Source organism: Pleurodeles waltl, chromosome 4_2 (assembly GCF_031143425.1).
Source record: "Pleurodeles waltl isolate 20211129_DDA chromosome 4_2, aPleWal1.hap1.20221129, whole genome shotgun sequence".
Lineage (NCBI taxonomy): Eukaryota > Metazoa > Chordata > Amphibia > Caudata > Salamandridae > Pleurodeles > Pleurodeles waltl.
In genome coordinates this window covers 319691777-319715598 of record NC_090443.1, presented here as the reverse complement: position 1 = coordinate 319715598, position 23822 = coordinate 319691777, and the positions used below count along the sequence as shown (strand labels likewise).

General features: G+C 44.6%; 1 protein-coding gene across 1 annotated transcript in view; it reads left to right on the top strand.

Moving 5' to 3' along the window:
* Positions 1-23822, top strand: part of CACNA1I (calcium voltage-gated channel subunit alpha1 I) — an 842691-nt gene that overhangs the window by 579181 nt on the left and 239688 nt on the right. Inside the window, exons 11-12 of the mRNA XM_069231287.1 lie at positions 19205-19356; positions 23012-23197. Coding sequence (XP_069087388.1) covers positions 19205-19356; positions 23012-23197 — 338 coding nt within the window. The remainder of the gene's footprint in view (positions 1-19204; positions 19357-23011; positions 23198-23822) is intronic.

The following is a 23822-nucleotide window of genomic DNA, read 5'->3' as shown; positions in this document are numbered from 1 at the left end:
CCTGGGATCGTAAAGTAGGCATCTTTCAGATCTAATTTCACAAGCCAGTCCTCCTTTAGCAACAAATCTGTAAGAAGATGGATCCCTTCCATCTTGAAGTGTCTGTAGACTTGAAATTTGTTCAGGTCTCTTAGATTTATCACGGGTCTCCACCCCATGTCTTTCTTCTCCACTAGGAACCGTGTACTTACGAACAACCTGTCTTCTGAAGGCACCTGTAGGATGGCTTCCTTTTGCAACAAGGTTCTTACCTCTTACTCTACAATAGGTTGTTGTGTAGTAATTAGTTTCAGCTCTCTTGGGGAAACTGATTGAAAGGGTTCTTCCCAGAAGTCTATTTTGTACCGTTGGGTGGTTTCTAAAAAAACATGGGTCTTGTTTAATTGCTTGCCAGATATGGGTAAAAAGCTTGAGTCGTCTTTCAACTGTTCCCAGGGAAGTTGGTAAAATTGTAGTACTCACCCTGATATCCTGACGAGGCTTGTCCATGTGCCCTGTTGTATCTTCCATGATAGGCTTGTCCTCTTTGGGGAAAGAAAATTTGGGCTTGATAGCCTCTGCTTAGCCTCTCAGTTGTCTGTAATTTGCGGAGTGGGACCTTTGTGAGCCATTGACGGAAGAAAGTACCCTTCTGCCAGCCTGTCCAAAAACGCTTGGGCTGAAGATTGCGCATATTAGACTGTGTCTTGTCAACGGCAGTAAATGTTGCAATGTATTTGCTTAACGTTTTAATCATATCCTCTCTGACGAGAAGGCCTTTGAGGTTTTCGGAAGGTTCTCGTTCTGCAAGATCCCCAAGCTTGGGATGTATTTTCATTAGTACAACTTTATACCTCTCAGCATTGAGGCCAGCATTTGTGTTCCCGGGAAGGAACATAGCCCTTTGGCTCCATTCCCTGAGTAAAGTTATAGCCAATGGGATTTATTTGATGTGAGCCTCCTCAGTCATATCAATAATTCTTGCCAGGGACCCAAACACATCAAAGAAGCGGTCTTGGCAAGATTTAAGGGTTATCCAAAGGCCTTTTATTGGGTCCCTACCCAGTTTGAAAAGGAAGGTGATTAGCTCTGGATGCCTGCAAGTGGTAAGGCATATCTTATGATGTATGACATGGTCAAGATAATTCAGCCTTCAAAATGTTCCTGACTCTCTTCTCAGGTGGGTTACGAATCCACTATTTAATTAATTTGGCTACGTGTTCCTGGGGGCACTATTCTGCACTTCTACGGTGCTTAATATTGTCTAGAGAAAACATTTCCTCTCCTAAGGGATCTCTGACTACACCCTTTGTGGTAGAGGAGAAATCTTCCTCCATAAAGAGTTTGTCCTGCTCAAAATCTCTGTTATCTTGATTTAAAACATATTAGTCTAAAGGGTTTTCGTTATGAGACGCCTCCTCAGTTACATTAGAAATGTGGATGTCATTTGGAACATTTGATTCCATTGTGCTGCAAGGGAAACCTTTAATTTTGTGCCACATGTTACACCAATACTCTGCGAGGTGCTTGGACCTCCAATTCTCTTTGAGGTGCTTGGACCTTCCAGTTTCCTTGAACTGCTTGGACCTCCCTTGTTTTTATAGACTACAACCTCTCTCTCAATATTGTCAATGTTCTTTAATTTTCTCTTCCTCTCACCCACTTTGTTGCTCTTAGCAGGCATTTCCGCTAAAATAGGATCACAGTCCCTTTCATTTTCTGAACCTCTCATAAATATGCCCTGATCTATATCTCATGTTGGATTCATTTTTTGATGAGCTCTTCAGTAATTGTTCCCTGAAAAATCTCAGTTTTCTCTCCTTCTTGATCAGGCATGCTAAAATATTATATGAGATGTTTATCTATGGAGATCGATTAATTATGGAGATCAACTAAATGCAGGCAATTTCAAATATCTAAGGAGTTGATTTAGTAAGTGCAGGAATTTAGAATCAAATCTTTGAGTTAAACCGTTAAAGATTAAAGGAGATGCCTGTCTTTCTAAGTAAAGTCCTGTTAATAGCAGCGATCAACTGGTTATGGAGAAACTGTAAAAGTCAACTCCCAGTGTTGACGCATTACGATGTACTCGTGCGGCCAAGTTAAATAAGTATAAAATAATAGGCTGAAGCCTAAAGAAAAATGGTGGTCAAAATCTCACATTGGGTCAGAGAACCGTGGCCCAATACTTTTCTCTAATACGGCAGCGCTCAATACGGGTGGGAGAGAGGTGTCCCGATGGGAAAGGAACCGCAATATGCCGCCCCCCTCCAACACGGGCTCACTTGGCATGGGCGGGCGCAGTCCTAGTGAGGCACCCCTGCTCCCAAGGGAACCTCAGAATAAAAACTGCCGGCCCTGAGCCCACAATGAAGAGACTGCCAGCAAGAGGGAGCGGCTTTCCATAAAACAGTCAGCAACCTCCAGATAAGCCTGCACCAGACCGAACGCACCCGCTGACTGGGAGGGCCTCAAACAAACATTGTGATCAAATCAGTGGCGGCATGAAATCCGACATGAGGAGTCAGATAATCCACCACAGGAAAAGGCAAAACAGCAAGACAAGAATTTCCGTAGATTGAAAAATGGAAAGTAATCAAACCCAAACATCAAAATCTAACCACAAAAGGTGAAATAATTCAAGGAGCAAATAGTACTTATCTGAGCGTGGAGCAGCATTTAAAAGAGGGAGATTGTTGATTGAAGAGACTGCATATGTATTTATTGAATGTTCTGTTCTGTAATGTTTTCATTATGATGTTAACTTCTTTAACCCCTTCGCTGCCAGGCCTTTTCCCCCTCCTGTGCCAGGCCTTTTTTTGCCTATTTGGGGCAGTTCGCGCTTAGGCCCTCATAACTTTTTGTCCACATAAGCTAACCAAGCCAAATTTGCGTCCTTTTTTTCCAACATCCTAGGGATTCCAGAGGTACCCAGACTTTGTGGGTTCCCTTGAAGGAGGCCAATAAATTGGCCAAAATACAGTGAAAATTTCGTTTTTTTCAAAAAAATTGGAAAAAGTGGCTGCAGAAGAAGGCTTGTGGATTTCCCCCTGAAAATGGCATCAACAAAGGGTTTGCAGTGCTAAACTCAGCAGCTTCCTAGCTTTCAGGAACAGGCAGACTTGAATCAGAAAACCCAATTTTTCAACACAATTTTGGCATTTTACTGGGGCATACCCCATTTTTGCATTTTTTTGTGCTTTCAGCCTTCTTTCAAGTCAGTGACAGGAATGGGCATGAAACCAATGCTGGATCCCAGAAACCTAACCATTTCTGAAAAGTAGACAAAATTCTGAATTCAGCAAGGGGTAATTTGTGTAGATCCTACAAGGGTGTCCTACAGAAAATAACAGCTGAAAAAGAAAAATATTGAAATTGAGGTGAAAAAACCATCAATTTTTCTCTACGTTTTACTCTGTAATTTTTCCCTGCAATGTCAGATTATGGAAAGCAATATACCGTTACGTCTGCTGGACTCCTCTGGTTGCGGGGATATATAGGGCTTGTAGGTTCATCAAGAACCCGAGGAACCCAGAGCCAATAAATGAGCTGCACCCTGCAGTGCGTTTTCATTCTATACCGGGTATACAGCAATTCATTTGCTGAAATATAAAGAGTAAAAAATTGCTATCAAGAAAACCTTTGCATTTCCAAAAAGGGCACAAGATAAGGTGCTGAGGAGCAGTGGTTATTTGCACATCTCTGAATTCCGGGGTGACCGTACTAGCATGTGAATTATAGGGAATTTCACAAATAGATGTCTTTTTTACACACTCTCCTATATTTGGAAGGAAAAAATGTAGAGAAAGACAAGGGGCAATAGCACTTGTTTTGCTAATCTATGTTCCCCCAAGTCTCCCGATAAAAATGATACCTCACTTGTGTGGGTAGGCCTAGCGCCCGCGACAGGAAACGCCCCAAAACACAATGTGGACACATCCCATTTTTTTGAAAGAAAACAGAGGTGTTTTTTGCGAAGTGCCTACCTGTAGATTTTGGCCTCTAGCTCAGCCGGCACCCAGGGAAACCTACCAAACCTGTGCATTTCTGAAAACTAGAGACCTAGGGGAATCCAAGGAGGGGTGACTTGTGGGGCTCGGACCAGGTTCCGTTACCCAGAATCCTTTGCAAACCTCAAAATTTGGCTAAAAAAACACATGTTCCTCACATTTCTGTGGCAGAAAGTTCTGGAATCTGAGAGGAGCCACAAATTTCCTTCCACCCAGCGTGCCCCCAAGTCTCCCGATAAAAATGATACCTCACTTGCATGGATAGGCCTAGCGCCCGCGACAGGAAACACCCCAAAGCGCAACGTGGACACATCCAAAATTTTGGAAGAAAACAGAGGTGTTTTTTGCGAAGTGCCTACCTGTAGATTTTGGCCTCTAGCTCAGCCGGCACCTAGGGAAACCTACCAAACCTGTGCATTTCTGAAAACTAGAGACCTAGGGGAATCCAGGATGGGGTGACTTGCGGGGCTCGGACCAGGTTCTGTTACCCAGAATCCTTTGCAAACCTCAAAATTTGGCTAAAAAAACACATGTTCCTCACATTTCTGTGGCAGAAAGTTCTGGAATCTGAGAGGAGCCACAAATTTCCTTCTACCCAGCGTTCCCCCAACTCTCCCGATAAAAATGATACCTCACTTGCGTGGGTAGGCCTAGCGCCCGCGACAGGAAACACCCCAAAGCGCAACGTGGACACATCCAAAATTTTGGAAGAAAACAGAGGTGTTTTTTGCGAAGTGCCTACCTGTAGATTTTGGCCTCTAGCTCAGCCGGCACCCAGGGAAACCTACCAAACCTGTGCATTTCTGAAAACTAGAGACCTAGGGGAATCCAAGATGGGGTGACTTGCGGGGCTCGGACCAGGTTCTGTTACCCAGAATCCTTTGCAAACCTCAAAATGTGGCTAAAAAAACACATGTTCCTCACATTTCTGTGGCAGAAAGTTCTGGAATCTGAGAGGAGCCACAAATATCCTTCCACCCAGCGTTCCCCCAAGTCTCCCGATAAAAATGATACCTCACTTGCGTGGGTAGGCCTAGCGCCCGCGACAGGAAACACCCCAAAGCGCAACGTGGACACATCCTAAATTTTGGAAAAAAACAGAGGTGTTTTTTGCGAAGTGCCTACCTGTAGATTTTGGCCTCTAGCTCAGCCGGCACCTAGGGAAACCTACCAAACCTGTGCATTTCTGAAAACTAGAGACCTAGGGGAATCCAAGATGGGGTGACTTGCGGGGCTCGGACCAGGTTCTGTTACCCAGAATCCTTTGCAAACCTCAAAATGTGGCTAAAAAAACACATGTTCCTCACATTTCTGTGGCAGAAAGTTCTGGAATCTGAGAGGAGCCACAAATTTCCTTCCACCCAGCGTTCCCCCAAGTCTTCCGATAAAAATGATACCTCACTTGCGTGGGTAGGCCTAGCGCCCGCGACAGGAAACACCCCAAAGCGCAACGTGGGCACATCCTAAATTTTGGAAAAAAACAGAGGTGTTTTTTGCGAAGTGCCTACCTGTAGATTTTGGCCTCTAGCTCAGCCGGCACCTAGGGAAACCTACCAAACCTGTGCATTTCTGAAAACTAGAGACCTAGGGGAATCCAAGGAGGGGTGACTTGCGGGGCTCGGACCAGGTTCTGTTACGCAGAATCCTTTGCAAACCTCAAAATTTGGCTAAAAAAACACATGTTCCTCACATTTCTGTGGCAGAAAGTTCTGGAATCTGAGAGGAGCAACAAATTGCCTTCCACCCAGCGTTCCCCCAAGTCTCCCGATAAAAATGATACCTCACTTGCGTGGGTAGGCCTAGCGCCCGCGACAGGAAACACCCCAAAGCGCAACGTGGACACATCCTAAATTTTGGAAGAAAACAGAGGTGTTTTTTGCGAAGTGCCTACCTGTAGATTTTGGCCTCTAGCTCAGCCGGCACCTAGGGAAACCTACCAAACCTGTGCATTTCTGAAAACTAGAGACCTAGGGGAATCCAAGGAGGGGTGACTTGCGGGGCTCGGACCAGGTTCTGTTACCCAGAATCCTTTGCAAACCTCAAAATTTGGCTAAAAAAACACATGTTCCTCACATTTCTGTGGCAGAAAGTTCTGGAATCTGAGAGGAGCCACAAATTTCCTTCCACCCAGCGTTCCCCCAACTCTCCCGATAAAAATGATACCTCACTTGCGTGGGTAGGCCTAGCGCCCGCAACAGGAAACACCCCAAAGCGCAACGTGGACACATCCTAAATTTTGGAAAAAAACAGAGGTGTTTTTTGGGAAGTGCCTACCTGTAGATTTTGGCCTCTAGCTCAGCCGGCACCTAGGGAAACCTACCAAACCTGTGCATTTCTGAAAACTAGAGACCTAGGGGAATCCAAGGAGGGGTGACTTGCGGGCTCGGACCAGGTTCTGTTACCCGGAATCCTTTGCAAACCTCAAAATTTGGCTAAAAAAACACATGTTCCTCACATTTCTGTGGCAGAAAGTTCTGGAATCTGAGAGGAGCCACAAATTTCCTTCCACCCAGCGTTCCCCCAAGTCTCCCGATAAAAATGATACCTCACTTGCGTGGGTAGGCCTAGCGCCCGCGACAGGAAACACCCCAAAGCGCAACGTGGACACATCCTAAATTTTGGAAAAAAACAGAGGTGTTTTTTACGAAGTGCCTACCTGTAGATTTTGGCCTCTAGCTCAGCCGGCACCTAGGGAAACCTACCAAACCTGTGCATTTCTGAAAACTAGAGACCTAGGGGAATCCAAGGAGGGGTGACTTGCGGGGCTCGGACCAGGTTCTGTTACCCAGAATCCTTTGCAAACCTCAAAATTTGGCTAAAAAAACACATGTTCCTCACATTTTTGTGGCAGAAAGTTCTGGAATCTGAGAGGAGCCACAAATTTCCTTCCTCCCAGCGTTCCCCCAAGTCTCCCGATAAAAATGATACCTCACTTGCGTGGGTAGGCCTAGCGCCCGCGACAGGAAACACCCCAAAGCGCAACGTGGACACATCCTAAATTTTGGAAAAAAACAGAGGTGTTTTTTGCGAAGTGCCTACCTGTAGATTTTGGCCTCTAGCTCAGCCGGCACCTAGGGAAACCTACCAAACCTGTGCATTTCTGAAAACTAGAGACCTAGGGGAATCCAAGGAGGGGTGACTTGCGGGGCTCGGACCAGGTTCTGTTACCCAGAATCCTTTGCAAACCTCAAAATTTGGCTAAAAAAACACATGTTCCTCACATTTCTGTGGCAGAAAGTTCTGGAATCTGAGAGGAGCAACAAATTGCCTTCCACCCAGCGTTCCCCCAAGTCTCCCGATAAAAATGATACCTCACTTGCGTGGGTAGGCCTAGCGCCCGCGACAGGAAACACCCCAAAGCGCAACGTGGACACATCCTAAATTTTGGAAGAAAACAGAGGTGTTTTTTGCGAAGTGCCTACCTGTAGATTTTGGCCTCTAGCTCAGCCGGCACCTAGGGAAACCTACCAAACCTGTGCATTTCTGAAAACTAGAGACCTAGGGGAATCCAAGATGGGGTGACTTGCGGGGCTCGGACCAGGTTCTGTTACCCAGAATCCTTTGCAAACCTCAAAATGTGGCTAAAAAAACACATGTTCCTCACATTTCTGTGGCAGAAAGTTCTGGAATCTGAGAGGAGCCACAAATTTCCTTCCACCCAGCGTTCCCCCAAGTCTTCCGATAAAAATGATACCTCACTTGCGTGGGTAGGCCTAGCGCCCGCGACAGGAAACACCCCAAAGCGCAACGTGGGCACATCCTAAATTTTGGAAAAAAACAGAGGTGTTTTTTGCGAAGTGCCTACCTGTAGATTTTGGCCTCTAGCTCAGCCGGCACCTAGGGAAACCTACCAAACCTGTGCATTTCTGAAAACTAGAGACCTAGGGGAATCCAAGGAGGGGTGACTTGCGGGGCTCGGACCAGGTTCTGTTACCCAGAATCCTTTGCAAACCTCAAAATTTGGCTAAAAAAACACATGTTCCTCACATCTCTGTGGCAGAAAGTTCTGGAATCTGAGAGGAGCCACAAATTTCCTTCCACCCAGCGTTCCCCCAAGTCTCCCGATAAAAATGATACCTCACTTGCGTGGGTAGGTCTAGCGCCCGCGTCAGGAAACACCCCAAAGCGCAACATGGACACATCCCATTTTTTGAAAGAAAACAGTGCCTACCTGTGGATTTTGGCCTGTAGCTCAGACGGCACCTAGGGAAACCTACCAAACCTGTGCATTTCTGAAAACTAGAGACCTAGGGGAATCCAAGGAGGGGTGACTTGCGGGGCTCGGACCAGGTTCTGTTTCCCAGAATCCTTTGCAAACCTCAAAATTTGGCTAAAAAAACACATGTTCCTCACATTTCTGTGGCAGAAAGTTCTGGAATCTGATAGGAGCCACAAATTTCCTTCCACCCAGCGTTCCCCCAAGTCTCCCGATAAAAATGATACCTCACTTGCGTGGGTGGGCCAGGTGCCTGCAACAGAATAAGGCCCAAAACCTGAAGGGATAGAAGGGATAGCACAGCAAGTTTATAAGGGCATATTCCTTTATACATCTTTAGACGGACTCTGCTTTGGGGACCCACATAAGTGAGGTGTCATTTTACTTGGGAGACTGAGGGGAAAACTGGGGAGTAGGAATTTTGTGCTGGAGCGGTGATCCTACTAAGAAAAATCAGGAAAATATGCTTTTTTATGCAAATTTTGAGGTTTACAGAGGAGTCTGGGTAAGAAAATGTTGGGGGAGCCACGCAAGCCACACCTCCCTAGACTCCTTGGGGTGCCTAGTTTTAAAAAGTTTCTGGGTTTTGTAGGTTTCCCTACATGACGGCCGCACCCAGGACCAAAAACATAGGTGGGCCCTCCCCCCCAAACACAGGTATTTTTGGAATATATCACTTTGATGTGTGCACATACGTCCGTGATGTGCCAAACACTAAAATTGTGAAAAGAAACACACTTAGGTTATGTGAAGAAGACCCCTCACCCACCAACCAAGTTGGTGGCATGCTTCATCATCGGGGTCCCACCCGAGGCACCTAGCGTGTCTCAAGTGTGCTGCGACTCCTGATTACAGCGGAGCAGGTTTTGTCATTTGTACTACACATACTGGTTGGATTTGGCACGGGGGTGAGTGATGGTTCAGTAGATCAAATTTTATTAACAAGAGATTTCACAAAAGTGAAATGCACTGGTAATAACTGAAAGGCCAAAAAACTGAACCAATGACTCACAGCTCGTGAGCTGTAAAGCCACGACAAGGCACCAACCGCTTTACAGTCCATTCACACACCTTTCATACATGACATGCACTAGACCATTCACGCCGGCAGCCACGGGCCCAGCACATTACAAGACTCGCATCCACAGACAGCGCCAGTCAAGGGCCCATCACTTTCATACGCCCACATGCCTGATACAGCAATCACACCAGCTGATGAGTGTGTGGACTGGCGTTTGGCCGGCACTGCCAGCCAAGCGCCACCCCACACACACCGCCAGCCAAGCGCCACCCCACACACACCACCAGCCAAGCGCCACCCCACAAACACCGCCAGCCAAGCGCCACCCCACACACACCGCCAGCCAAGCGCCACCCCACACACACCGCCAGCCCAGCGCCACCCCACACACACCGCCAGCCAAGCGCCACCCCACACACACCGCCAGCCAAGCGCCACCCCACACACACCGCCAGCCAAGTGCCACCCCACCCACGCCGCCAGCCAAGCGCCACTCTACACATGCCATCCCCTTTTTTTTGTTTTTAAACAACAAAGAAACCACTAATCATAAATTAGTACAAAACTACAAACACAAAAGCTCTAACTGAATACATGACTAATGCCAACCGTGAAACCGAACATATAAAAATATAAAACACCAGTTTACGCTCACGGAATTTCCCAATAATTCTTCTGTGTGTGGTAGCTCCTGAAACAGCCACCCACACACAGCCCAGGCTTTGAAGGACAATCTGGACAGTACATCCTAGTCTCCTTCCTGATACCTCTTCGAGCACAGACTCTACATCTCTTAGCAGGAAAGTTTTTTTTGGCCGTGGGAGGAATGTGCTCAGCAAAGTGACGATCTTTCAATCTAGCCACATCCTCCACCACTGCTTCTCTAGGAACTCTTGCCTGTTCCAGCACAACAAGGCTAGCTATGATAGACTCCTGATATTTCACAAATGTCATCCTTGACTCTGGAGAACTATCCTTAAACACAACAAAAGCATTAAAAGTTGCCAAGTGGAACAAGTGAAGCGCTAATTTCTTATACCACACATAAGACTTACGAGCAGCAGTGTAAGGTTCTAACCTCTGATCTACTCTATCAACACCACCCATGTGCTTATTATAGTCTAAGATACACACAGGTTTGCGCACTTCGGCAACCTGACCCCAAACAGCCACAGGTGAAGTACTCTCATCATGGATGGTGCTTAGCATGTATACATCCCTCTTGTCTACAAATTTCAGAGCTAGCAGCTCATCATTCCGCAAGGCACTGCACTGTCCCTTCTCAAGTTTTTTACAGACAAGCTCTTTTGGATAGCCTTTCCGATTAGAGCGGATTGTGCCACAAGCAACAGTGTCCACTCTGAACAACTCCTTGAACAACCGAACTCCAGTGTAGAAGTTATCTACATATAAATGGTGACCTTTGTTAAACAGTCGTCTACCAAGTTCCCACACAATTTTCTCACTAACTCCAAAAGTGGGAGGACAACCAGGGGGGTCAATATTGGAATCCCTACCAGTGTAGACCCGGAAATTATAAACATATCCTGTACTACTTTCTGACAGCATATACAATTTAATTCCATACCGTGCCCTCTTGCTAGGAATGTACTGCCTAAAAACCAAACGACCCTTGAACAGGACCAAAGACTCATCTACAGATATTTCTTTCCCTGGAACATAGATCTCTGAAAACCGATCTACCAAATGATCAAGGACAGGTCTAATCTTAAAAAGACGGTCAGAATCAGGATGATCTCGTGGCAAGGCTAAAGCATTATCTACAAAATGCAACATCCGAAGAAGAAGCTCATACCGGTTACGACTCATGATGGCAGGAAATATAGCAGTTGCCATCAAGGGACTAGTAGACCAATATGAAGACAGCGACGGCTTCCTTATCAGCCCCATCAAAAAAGTTAAACCCAAGAACTTTTTCAACTCTTCTAGATTTGTGGGAATCCACCGGCTAGCTCTAGAGTGTGGCCTAAGTCTGGCAGCGTTGTCCCTCAAAAACTGCTCTGCATACAAATTAGTCTGCTCAACAATCTCTTCCAAAAATATATCGTCCATAAACAACTCAAAAAAGTTGACGGGCAAAAAGTTTTCCGTATTAACTCGACACCCTGGAAAACCAGTAAACGCAGGCAACTGTGGCTGCTCCATGTTTGGTGCAACCCATGCGTCAGGTCTTCCAATGGGAAGCCTTTCAGCCGCTGGCTCCTGCACCATTGGCACATCACTGTCCTCCTCTAAAACAGGCCCTTCATCAGCACTGAGAGTGGCTTCATCATCAGATGATTCATCTCTGACAGAAAATTCACTTCCAGAATCCTGCACTTCCTCCTCTGCCTCAGATGCAGAGTCAGTCTCATATTCATGGTCAGAAGATGACTCAAAAAGCACACTAACAACCTGCTGAGCAGTCATCCTACGGCTGGCCATGATCCTTCCTACAAAAATTAACTGGACAAATACACCACCAACAACCAGCACTGTGTAAGATAAGTAACAAAGTATAGGTTTATCACTAAGAATTATAAACTCAAAAACTATACTGCTCACTTGCCTGAAAAAGCTTGACTCACCAGCAACTACTCTGCACAGCCACAGCAATCACCAACGATATCCCACTAAAAAGAGAAAAAAAAAAGCAAATTAGACATAAGACAACACAATAATCATTGTGCATAACTCTAAGGACAATTTCACACACAATCCTGAATTCAGTACACCACCTACAAACGTGTCATTCATGCATTGCAACAATACTCACTTGGAGTAAATTTATTGACTTACCTAAAACATGCAACTACGCAAACCGCAGGACAACTACTGCCAAAACTGCAACAAGCCACAGCAAAGTCAGCAAAAGCTTTGAACTAGAACAAAAAGGAGAAAAACTGTTATTATCATAAAAGCAAATACTTCGCCAATTGACAAACACTCCGCCACTAACCATTTTTTCATTTTCCCTTGTGTCTAGTCTTCTCTGCTTGGGGGAAGATGGGCCTAAAAAAAAATAGGCCAATCTACCCCCAAGGGGAGGGGGCAGAAATCGCCCAGATTACATTGCACCCTTTAGGGGGGGGGCGACCCTTGCCCAAGGGGCCACACCCCCACACAAAGCACACACACACACACATATAGTATCCCTGGCGCTATGGGGATTCTGCCCCCCTTGGGGACAGAAAGGCCTAAAAAATAGGCATATCTGCCCCCAAGGGGGCCAGAACTGCCCAAAAATACATGTGAGCCCCTGGGGGCGACCCTTGCCCAAGGGGCCGCCCCCCAACACAAAAAAATAAAAACCAACAATAAAATCCCTGGTGTCTAGTGGCTTTCTGCCCGGTGTAAAAATAGGGCCAATCTGCCCCCAAGGGGGGCAGAAACGACGATAAATACATTGCGCCCCCGGGGGGAGCGACCCTTGCCCAAGGGGCCACCCCCCAACACAAAGCACACATACAAACATATCTTTCTGGCGCTATTGGGATTCTGCCCCCCTTGGGGGCAGAAAGGCCTAAAAAAAATAGGCCTCTCTGCCCCCAAGGGGGGCAGAACTGCCCAAAAATACATGTGGGCCCCTGGGGGCGACCCTTGCCCAAGGGGCCGCCCCCCAACACAAAAAATAAAAACCAACAATAAAATCCCTGGTGTCTAGTGGCTTTCTGCCCCCCTTGGGGGCAGATCGGCCTAAAAATAGGGCCAAAACGACAATAAATACATTGCGCCCCTGGGGGGAGCGACCCTTGCCCAAGGGGCCACCCCCCAACACAAAGCACACATACATACATACTATTTCTGGCGCTATTGGGATTCTGCCCCCCTTGGGGGCAGAAAGGCCTAAAAAAAATAGGCCTCTCTGCCCCCAAGGGGGTCAGAACTGCCCAAAAATACATGAGGGCCCCTGGGGGCGACCCTTGCCCAAGGGGCCGCCCCCCAACACAAAAAATAAAAATCAACAATAAAATCCCTGGTGTCTAGTGGCTTTCTGCCCCCCTTGGGGGCAGATCGGCCTAAAAATAGGGCCAATCTGCCCCCAGGGGGGGCAGAAACGACGTAAAATACATTTGCCCCCAAAGGGGAGCGACCCTTGCCCAAGGGGTCGCTCCCCCACACCAATAAACACACACACACACACACATAACGAAATCCCTGGTGTCTAGTGGCTTTCTGCCCCCCTTGGGGGCAGATCGGCCTAAAAATAGGGCCAATCTGCCCCCAGGGGGGGCGGAAACGACGTAAAAAACATTTGCCCCCAAAGGGGAGCGACCCTTGCCCAAGGGGTCGCTCCCCCACACCAATAAACACACACACACACACACATAACGAGATCCCTGGTGTCTAGTGGGCATTCCTGCTGCCCGATCGCATCGCGATCGGGCAGCAGGAATGCTCAGAGACATCGAGGGAAAGGAAAACCCTTTCCTTTCCCTCGATGCCTCTCTCAGAGCACCCCCACCCCGCAGGAAGGTGAAATACTCACCTTCTCCCTTGACGCGCTGGAAGCAAATGGCTTCCAGCGCGTCATTCCCCCTTTCCATGAAATCAGCGCGCGATCGCGCGCTGACGTCATGGGGGGGGGGGGGTGGCGTGAAAGGGCAAGGGATTCCCCTTTCAGCCCTGGCCTGGGGGTGTTGGGGGGCGGCCCTCGGGGGAAGCGCTAGCGCTTCCCCCGACTGCCAGTCCCAGGACGTAATGGTTACGTCCATGGCGCCACACGGGCGCTGCCATGGACGTAACCATTACGTCCCTGGCGGGGAAGGGGTTAAAGTGCTGCTGGAGTAGCATTAACGGAATAATGCATAATGGTAGCCTCCAGTCTTGTAATGAAATTCATGTATTGCTCAGTAGTTTTAGGTGTAGTGGCTGGTTGCCAACAATACACTGGGCAAGGTTTTCATCCATCTCTTGCATTTTCTGGTGCATATATACCCTTTTCTTTGCTGAGCTCTAGTCCCATCCCTAACTTTGTCAACTAAATGTCTTACTTTTTTGTTGAATGGGGCAATGTGGCTGTTGTGTTTTATTGATATTAGTTATTATGAACTTCATAGGCTGGTGTTTAGTTAGGATGTCATTGCCTACTTCAGATATGTGGATTTTCAGGGAGAATTATTGCCTAGAACAAATGCCTCTGTTTCCTTATGATTTTGGGGACTTTGCGTTTGTGACACTTAGCGGGCATATTTTAGTTCTGCTCAAACCTAGATTAAGTTGTGTGTGAAGCTGTGCATGATTCAGTACTTAATTTGTACTTGTTGTTTCCGGTGCAGAGCACCAGCACTTATTTTTTAAGGCCAGCACTTATTTTTCAAGCTTTTACTGCGAGCAAAAGACACATATGGGAAAGACAGAGTAAGAGAAAAATGTAAAAGCATCACAATGGGAGAAAGCAGAAAGCTGCAAGAGGAAGCTGAAGGGGTAGGGAGTGATTGTAAATGGAGGTCAGAGATGGCTTCAGGATTAGACTGCCTCAGTATTCAGTGGTCGCACATTTAGTTGCAGCAGCTGCGTGCTTCAGAGGAGAGCTTTGGGCACCCGCACGTTTTTATTTACAAATTAAGCACTGGCACGATTTAAATGTTTTCTTTGGTTTAGGGGTGTGGGTTTTTACCATTATCATTGGTACTTTGTTGCAAAGGTGCTGCCTGCGCCAGTACTCTGTGTGGATATTTGGCCAGTTGTGTTCACGTTGTGTTAAATGGACTTTGAGATAAGTCTCAGTTTTTGTTGATGTTCAAGTTTGTGGTTACGTGTTTGCTTGCTGACAATTAGGATTTTGCTCAACCAAACCCCAAACTTACATGGACACGTTTTTTAGTGCCTACTACCAATTTAACACCATGTGCAGAATCATCAAGTGCTTTAGGAAGAAGAGAAATTATAATGTTTAAAAGTTTGGGGGCTATCAACTGGGGCTTTTTCACTCCTCCCCCTGGAAAAACCAATTTTCTTTGAAAGATTTAGGGTTCTTTATAAACCTAAGCTGCGGTAGGTTAGAAACGAGACCGTAAAGTGCCGCTCCATCAACATTCAGAGTCTAACCACAGTTGTGTTCTGTTATCTCCGCCTCCTTCTGATGATATGTCCTTATTTACAACATCAGTCCAGTCACCAGGCACCTCATTGCCTACCACATCATCCTCAGACGCTTGCAGTTAGTCACGCAGAGGCCGCTGACTCAGTAAATGTTCACTTATGCAGTCCGCCACGGCAGAGGGTGAAACTTAACTGAAGAATAAGACAATGTTCTGAGGCCCAAAAAACACAACACATTAGCTGCGACCCTGGTGGTCCGGAAACTCCCCTCTGCGTCCTGTGGGCGCACCATGGGCAGGCTTCGAGTCTCACGGTTCATTATAACACCATCTTTTAGGAGGGAAAGGCATTATAAACGGCCTTTACAGAAGGCATGTTCTTACAAAAGAGGCTCCTATGTCAGTGTGGCTCTTAGAGAGGGAATGTTCCTACAACAGAGCTTCTGAGAGGGAGTCTCGTTATAACGGGGTTCTTAGAAATATTATTATAACAAAGCCTGGCAGAGTGAATCTCCTTTCAATGAGACTCATGGAGGGATGCTTTAATAACGGAGACTCCTAAATTGAACCTCCGATTTTAATGGGGGGCTATTGGAAGGGATGCTTTAATAATAGAGACTCTTAAACTCAACCTCAGGTTTTAATGGGGGGGCTATTAGAAAGGATGCTTTAAAAACAGAGACTCTTAAATCGAACCTCCAGTTTTAAAGGGGGGCTATTAGAAGGGATGCTCTAGTAACAGAGACTCTTAAAGTAAACTTCCAATTTTAATTGGGGTTCTTAGAGAGGAAATGTTTTTATAATGTAGACTGATAAAAGTTCTTATAAGATGGACTCTTAGAGTGACAGCTGTTGGAGCAGAGGCACTTCATGGTCTTATAACAGGCTGTTATGGACAGATGTTTTTAATATAGTGGCCCTGAGATGCAAGGGTCCTATCTCAGGGTTCCAGAGGGGGGCTGTTCGTAGAAGAGGGGCCGTTATCGATGGTTGTTCTTGTAATAGGGGTTTCTAAGAGGGGGAATGTTCATATAACAGGGTTCTGATGTTAACAGTTTCTTATAGGGATCATGTTCTTACACCATGGCTCTGAAAGAGGGAATTTCCTCAAGACGGGCATCTATATGCGAAATGTCCTTATAACAGGGAGTGCTATAGAAAGCATTTTCCGTAATGTGGGTTTTAGAAGGTAAGTTTCATAAAGCTGCAATTCCTAGAGGGAGAATGTTCATATAGGCGGGGCTCAGAGAGGGAGAACACGGTTTTAGATGAGGAAAGTTCTTTTTCTATGGCTATTTAGAAGGGAACGTTCCTTTAGTATGCCGTCAGTTCTGCTTACAGCCCTCCGTTGAGGGAGTTCAACGACAGCGCTGCATTTATCACTCATCAACATTCTGCAAAGAGACTGAGGGCAAGGAATTAAATTAGAAAAGCAAACCGTTTAATTGAATTTGTTGAGGTTTGTTAAACCCCTGGTCTCATTAGAGACGAAAAAACTTGGCATGTAAACGGAGAGATCGACTCTGGGGGAGAAGAGAGAAGGCTAGAGAATTTGTTCATTTCCTACGCTGTATAGTATGTGCATAGAAATATTATACGCATTATTCTAATTAAACCCCACCTTGTGCGCTTTCCCATACATCATTCTCTATGTGTGTATCTTAGCCCTTAATATGCATTATTTAAGTTCTCATTGTGAGATCTCCTACACATTCATCCATATTTAGCACAGTCATCACTGTGCACTCTGACCTATACATAATCGCATAAATAGTAGATCTCCCACGGTCCCCTGCCACTTATGCATGATTGTATATGTATTACCTTCTTTGTTTCCTATACAATATGCTGTAGGTAATACAACCACTCTTAACTATACAATATTTTATATAACCAGAGCCCCCAATGCGCACCTTTACCTTTATACTTATGCCTTACTGCGTGTGTGTTTTCTGTAAATTACTCTACATGTACAGCGGTCTCACTGTGAGGTCTGACCTATAAAGGTGGCACAAATTGTGTTGATAGGAATGACAAAATATCACAGTCACAAGCCAGGGCTATAAAATAAATATATAAATACATTACCATATGGGTATCAGAGCCCATACTGTTGACACCCCTATGCATGTATCTATGTCTATCACAGCTCTCACTGCGCTCTGCTCCCTATGCATGGTTCTGTATGTACAGAGTTCCTGAGCACTCCTCTATATACATACCTTACAACTACACCAGCCTTAAACGTACGATTGAGATTCCGTCTAAATAACAGTAGCATAGAAATTAAACACATTACCATTTAAAGCATTGCACGTTTTTTCTATGTTCTACGATTCTTATCATAGATAACTTGTCAAGAAAACGTGTTGAATTTCCTTAGGCAGATAGTGTTACCTCACTGGAGGCGCTTAAGAGGGGGAGGGGAAGATGCTTATGGAGATGGATTGGACCATTAAGAAGATAGAAGAAATGCAATACAAGACTCATCAAAATATTTGATATTGATTTTAGATTTGTTTTAAATATATTTGAATGTATTCGTTTTTTATCTAAATTTTGACATAAACTATGGTATTGTATATGTCAAAGTGTTCTCCCTTTGGCAGTCAAACCTCTGATCTTCATGGCAGCATTGGCATTTGAAACAATTGACAATGCAATACTTTTGTCCATACTTAGATACTGGGTAGAGTCTGATTCACCTCGAATGTGGTCAGTCATCATAAGTGCATCAGAATGGGAGTTGGTCTGAGCCTATTCACCCCCCCTCAAAGCTACCACATGGTGCCATTCTGCTTGCACTACCATACACCCGATACGTTGTTGACCTTGTGTATGAAGCCATTAGATGATCTTCAGGAATTATGTGGGTTGTCGTCAAGAACTAGATGACCGCTTGATTCTACAACAATGTTTCTGCTGATAGTTGGTAAGTTAGGTAATTTGCCTGTGTGGTGCTGGGATGAGGCGCTGGCCTACGGTGTTATCATCAAATTCATGTCTAATCAGACAAAGATTTTTGAATCCCATTTCAGCATGATTATCCATAATAATCGAAGGCTAAAGCAGTAAAAAACTAATGCACCGGGTTGTTTCTCCAGAAAATAAATGTAACGTAGTCTTGGAGAAGTACTTCCACAGAACGGTCCAGACCTTATCCTGGAAAGATTTGGGACATTATACTTTTTTCTGAAGCATTCTTGACCTACATAGGTCAAGGAGGACATAATTTAAATTAATTTTATGTAAATCTATCCTTTGTGGAGATCCAGAAAATTTGCCATCAATTTGGGGCTATTGGGCTAAAATTCATTATCCTCGTTAGTTGAAGGGTGCGTTCACACTGTTACCAGACTGGTCACTGTTATTAAGCAATGTGAACTTGTAATTTCTGTTCTGAGATGGCTGCACCAGCTTCCGTTAGAGGCAAGGATTGTCCTGTGATTGCTTATGGTTCCTAAAACATTATTCTTGTGAAGACAGTCATTACTTGGGGGGTGAAGGGTGATTTCATGTGTGACTCAAAACGCTTGGAGTAAAACCAGTTTAATAGCAGAAATTTCAGAGTTTGTTAAATTTAAGCAGACACATAAATCATTGTCTGCTGCTGCTGCTGGGATTGTAATGCTCTGCCAGCTCTGCTGTCCTCTTAATTGTCAATATTGAGTTCCAGAAAAAAATACATACCAGGATTTTCCTACATCTTTTAAAAAATATATTTGTTGGCTAACATGTTTATTAGTTCATTAATGATATTGTAATGCACATAGAGCAGAAGGAGTTATTTAAGTTTATGAAGCTGCAATTGATTGTAAAATGTCTTTGAGAAGAATCATATTATTCATGCATTCTCTCACCATCATCCCTTTCTTTCGCCACCATTTCTTCTCAACCTCTCAATGGTTTCGCCTTTCTTTCCTACCCTACATAGCCTGATGAGCTGACCAATGTTTTGGAGATCAGTAACATCGTCTTCACCAGCATGTTTGCCTTAGAGATGATCCTGAAGCTGTCGGCGTTCGGCTTCTTCGAATACCTGCGCAACCCGTACAACATCTTTGACGGCATCATCGTCATCATCAGGTTAGATGGAGCGCCGCTTGAATTATCCTAATATAGAAGATATACTAAAGCATGACTATAATGCTAAATCTACATCTAGGCATAGAAAAAATACACACTGGAATGTGTAGAGAATTAGAAGAAATACTGGATTGTAAGGATATAAAGAGATGACACCTGGAATGGAAGCATATAAGATAATTTATTGTAAACAACGAACCAAGTAAGCTGGAATGTAAATCAAATGAGAAGCAGACAGGAATCTAGACATAGTAATACGACTATCATGTGACATACAACTAGAAAAAAGCATTTTCAGTGCAACGGGTCTTGCATTTGTTAGAGTTAGAGCTATTAGCGTTGTAAAGCAAATAAAAACGCAGCGCGATTGCGCTATGTAAAATGCAGCGCGATCACGCAGCGTTGAAAATAAACAGATAAAGTGGTCTGGACTCCAGACTGAAAACATCGAGCTTCGTATGTTTTTGGTACTTTACCAGTGCTGTGTAGGTGGGCTAAACACCGGAAAAGGCATGACGTATGCATGCCTTTCACAAATGAAAGCAAGCGGATTTTAAAAGGCAAGCCCACGAACCAATGTAAGTGACTGAAGTGGCATGGGCGTGGTTTCAAGCCCACAGAGAGATTACAGAATAGACGGAGCACTTTGTGCTCGCCCATAAAAAGGCTGGAATGTAATCAAAGATGTCAGAAATACCATATAATTAAATTGGATGTAAAAACAGACTGCAATGTAAACGTAAACTGGTAGTAAGACTAGAATGAACAAATAGAATATGGAGTAATATGAGTCTGGTTTATCAAAGATGGGGGTCACAAAACAGTCACTTTTTTGCACTGCGCTGCATTGTGATCCTGTCCATTGTTTACAGTGTGACAGATGTACTAATCCACTGCACACAAAATGTCTGTTTGGGAGGATTCACAAAAATGTATATTAAGGAGGCGCAAATCCCTCTGCAAATCCTACTGAATGGCTTTGAAAGCAGTGACAGCAAACACCCAACACTACATCTGAATGCAAACACTGTGATATCCTCCTAATAATGGGCTATAGCGGTGGTTTCGGACCTGTGGTGCAGGGCCTCTGGGGGTCCGTGAAGCCTCCTCAGGGGGTCCACAAATCCTTAGAAAATTAAATAGTATTAACAGATTAATAAAGTGTATATAAATAAAGTGGTTAAATGTACAATTTAAAATTTTAAAACATACTCTATGTGTCTAGGAATTAGAGATTGGAGGCTAAAAATTAAATTACTATCCTCAGTTGATTTATAGGAGCAGTGCAGGTGCAATCAAACAGAATACAGTATGGAGGATGTCTTGCTTCAGTTGAATATATAAAAGCTCCAGCCTTCCTATTACTTTTTTTTAGCTTGTTTATGTATTTACTGTGTACTGCTTTTCATTTCAAATCATGAACATGTCCCAGAATCCAGTAATGATAAAGTGGGGGTCCACAAAAGTCAAAAGGTCGGGAACCACTGGGCTATACTAGAACAAATTGGCATGATGCGTACCAGGGAAGCGGGCCGCAGTCCCCGTGACCACTATCTTCTCACCTCGATACCCCAGTCACAGTTTCCAATTTGCGACACAATGCCAGCCCTTTTAATATTGGTATTTTTCAATGGTTTGCAACTGTTAGAGTGATTGCAAACCATTGATGCATTTCTTTGCAAGTCCCAAGAACCATTGAAAAACCCTTTCATACCTCGTTGTCCTTTCAAATCACAAGGAAGCAGAATGCGGATTTCGCATTTCACAGACCCATTTGCGACTTTAAGTGTCCATTTAGTACATCAAGGCTATAGGTTTTTTACATTGAACCATATACTTTAAACACAAAAATGAGAGACATGCTGTAATGTAAACTTGAATATATGCATGCATGGGGATTTATAGAGCAAACATAGCTTCAAAGCGATGGCACACTCTCCAAAACTGGGTGGTAAAGGAGTGCAGAGTAGGCGGATGAGCGACAGCATGCAGGTGGGACAATGGGGTTACCAGCAGGAGCCCATCACCCGGGGGTTGCATATGAATGAGTTGTTGTTTGCAGAGGAGGGCTTTCACTCCTTGGAGAGAAGAAGTAAGGCAGCGTTCTGGATCCGGGCATGGAGGGAGCTCAGGATCCTGGGAGACTAGAAGGAGATTGCTTGGTGTTGTTTCCTCACTTTTCCTTGGTTATTGTCTTGGACCTGTTGAGGTAGCTTCTGCCCCTGTTAAGTAGCCTACCGTCTTGATCTTGTTTGACAGGTGTAGTGGTGTACTCAAGTGTAACACCAAGCAGAGGATACATTAGACTTTCAAGGTGATGTGGTTTGGTAGCGAGGGCGAGCAGAGTTCTTTGAGGGTGGGCGAAATTCTTTAAAACTGTCTGATGCATTTGATCCTTCAGAAAAAGTCATGAATGATGCTCTGAAGGCGAGTAAATGTGTTTCCACATATCCAGAAGAAAGACTGAAGTATAAACCTTAAAATTATGATTTTTAATTTTTATTTAGCTTTCCTTGCCACCAACCTCCAATCGGTGGTCTCAGGGTGCATGCCATTTTATATATAATAAACAAAAGACAGAATGCTAACATTAACATCACAAATAATACATTCTTAGCAAGGAAACTGAAACAAGACTCTAATATAAAGGCAATAGAAGATACTGTATGTAAACAAAAAATACAACAAGAAAGACTGAAATATGATCATACATTTTAGAAAATATGTTTTGAAGACAGAAAGTCTGAAGTAATAAGAAATATTAGCTAGAGTTACCTAAACAGAGGAACAAGTGATTAAACAGATAATTTAATACAGACTGAAACTTTACCTAGGAATAGGAAATGATATGGCTCTCTTTATGAATCACGCATAATCCTGGGTACAAAATGCCTGGTAAGTATTGACTTGTAACTGGTGTGCGAGTGTCACACCATTCTGAGTTTCGGAGCTCAGAATGGGGCGCATGCTAATTGTACATGTTTTCCCATTTCCTACGTGTGAAGATTCAAAATGTGATCTATTTGCCTTCATTGTTGCACCATGCATGGTGGGCGAGCAAACCATTTGTGCCTATGTCCTATTCGAGATTCAGGCAAAACAGGACTTTGCACTCAAATTAGGACTAGCACCAGCTGATGACGAGGACCTCTATTGTTAAACCAGAAAACATAGATGTTCTTTACATCGCTAAAAAGTTATACATGAGATTAGAAATTAAATGTGCATATAGTCATATAATTAAAAACTACTATTTGTGAAGAAACATAAAAAGACTGGAATGTGTATATCGAAATTAAAGTTACTATTTTGTAAATGTCGAAAACAACTTAGACTGGATTGTAAATACAAAACACAAATATGCTATCTATTTTGTCACCACAGAAAACAGAAGTCACAGGAATTCAAATACAAAAATACAGATACTGTACTGTAACAGAAATAAAGAATAGTTCCTTAATATGGGACTTAAACACTCTATATTGTAAACATATAAACAGAATAATGTATTGAAACCATATCATTGACTGATACAACATTGTAAACCTAAAAGAACAGAAAGCTTGGATTGCAGACATGAAAAGTAACACTTCTTTCTTTTCCTTGCTCCTCTCACTCCACCGCTTGCCCTTCCCTCGACCCCGCTCCCTCCCAGCGTCTGGGAGATTATTGGTCAGAATGATGGAGGGCTGTCCGTGCTGCGGACCTTCCGCCTGCTGCGAGTGCTGAAGCTGGTGCGGTTCATGCCAGCTCTGAGGCGTCAGCTGGTGGTCCTGATGAAGACAATGGACAACGTGGCCACCTTCTGCATGTTGCTGATGCTGTTCATCTTCATCTTTAGGTGAGGAAAGCACAAGGGCACAGAGTACACCACGGTGGTCAGCTCAGTGTCAATATCACTAGTTGCTGAGAGGGTCAGGCTCTCGATGCCTCTGGCAGACCACTAGAGAGGACTAGAGAAGACGCACTAGAGAGGACCAACGTTGATGATTCCCACATCACACTTTGTTCCACTGCAGACCCCTAAAGCCCATCCAGCGCTAGAACTGAGAGGAGGTGTGGTCCTATGTATGTGCCATGTACTACCCAGATCTGTAAGGATCAGGTTTGTAGCACCATTCCTAGGAGTAACAAGGTACATTGCTCTACCAATCGCCTGCAGACATTTAGCCCCAGAGATCAACGTCTTTTAGTTCTTTTAATCCACTGAACTGTCCATCTCTAGAAGTGTTTGCTCTGTATTTCACTTTCATTGCCAGTGTCCTGAGCCACCCAGCCTTGGAGAGGAAAGCCTCTGTATCTGTGTTCCTAACCCATGTGCCCCCTAGTCACAAAGTTTGAGGTTGTCTGCCAAACTGCGTGAATCTATCCTGCCCTAGTAGTAACGGACTCAGTACGTTTGTGTGAAACCCCAGAAGTATACAGCCACAGAAGACAGGCTGTGTGCCCTGTGTGCCAGTCCACCG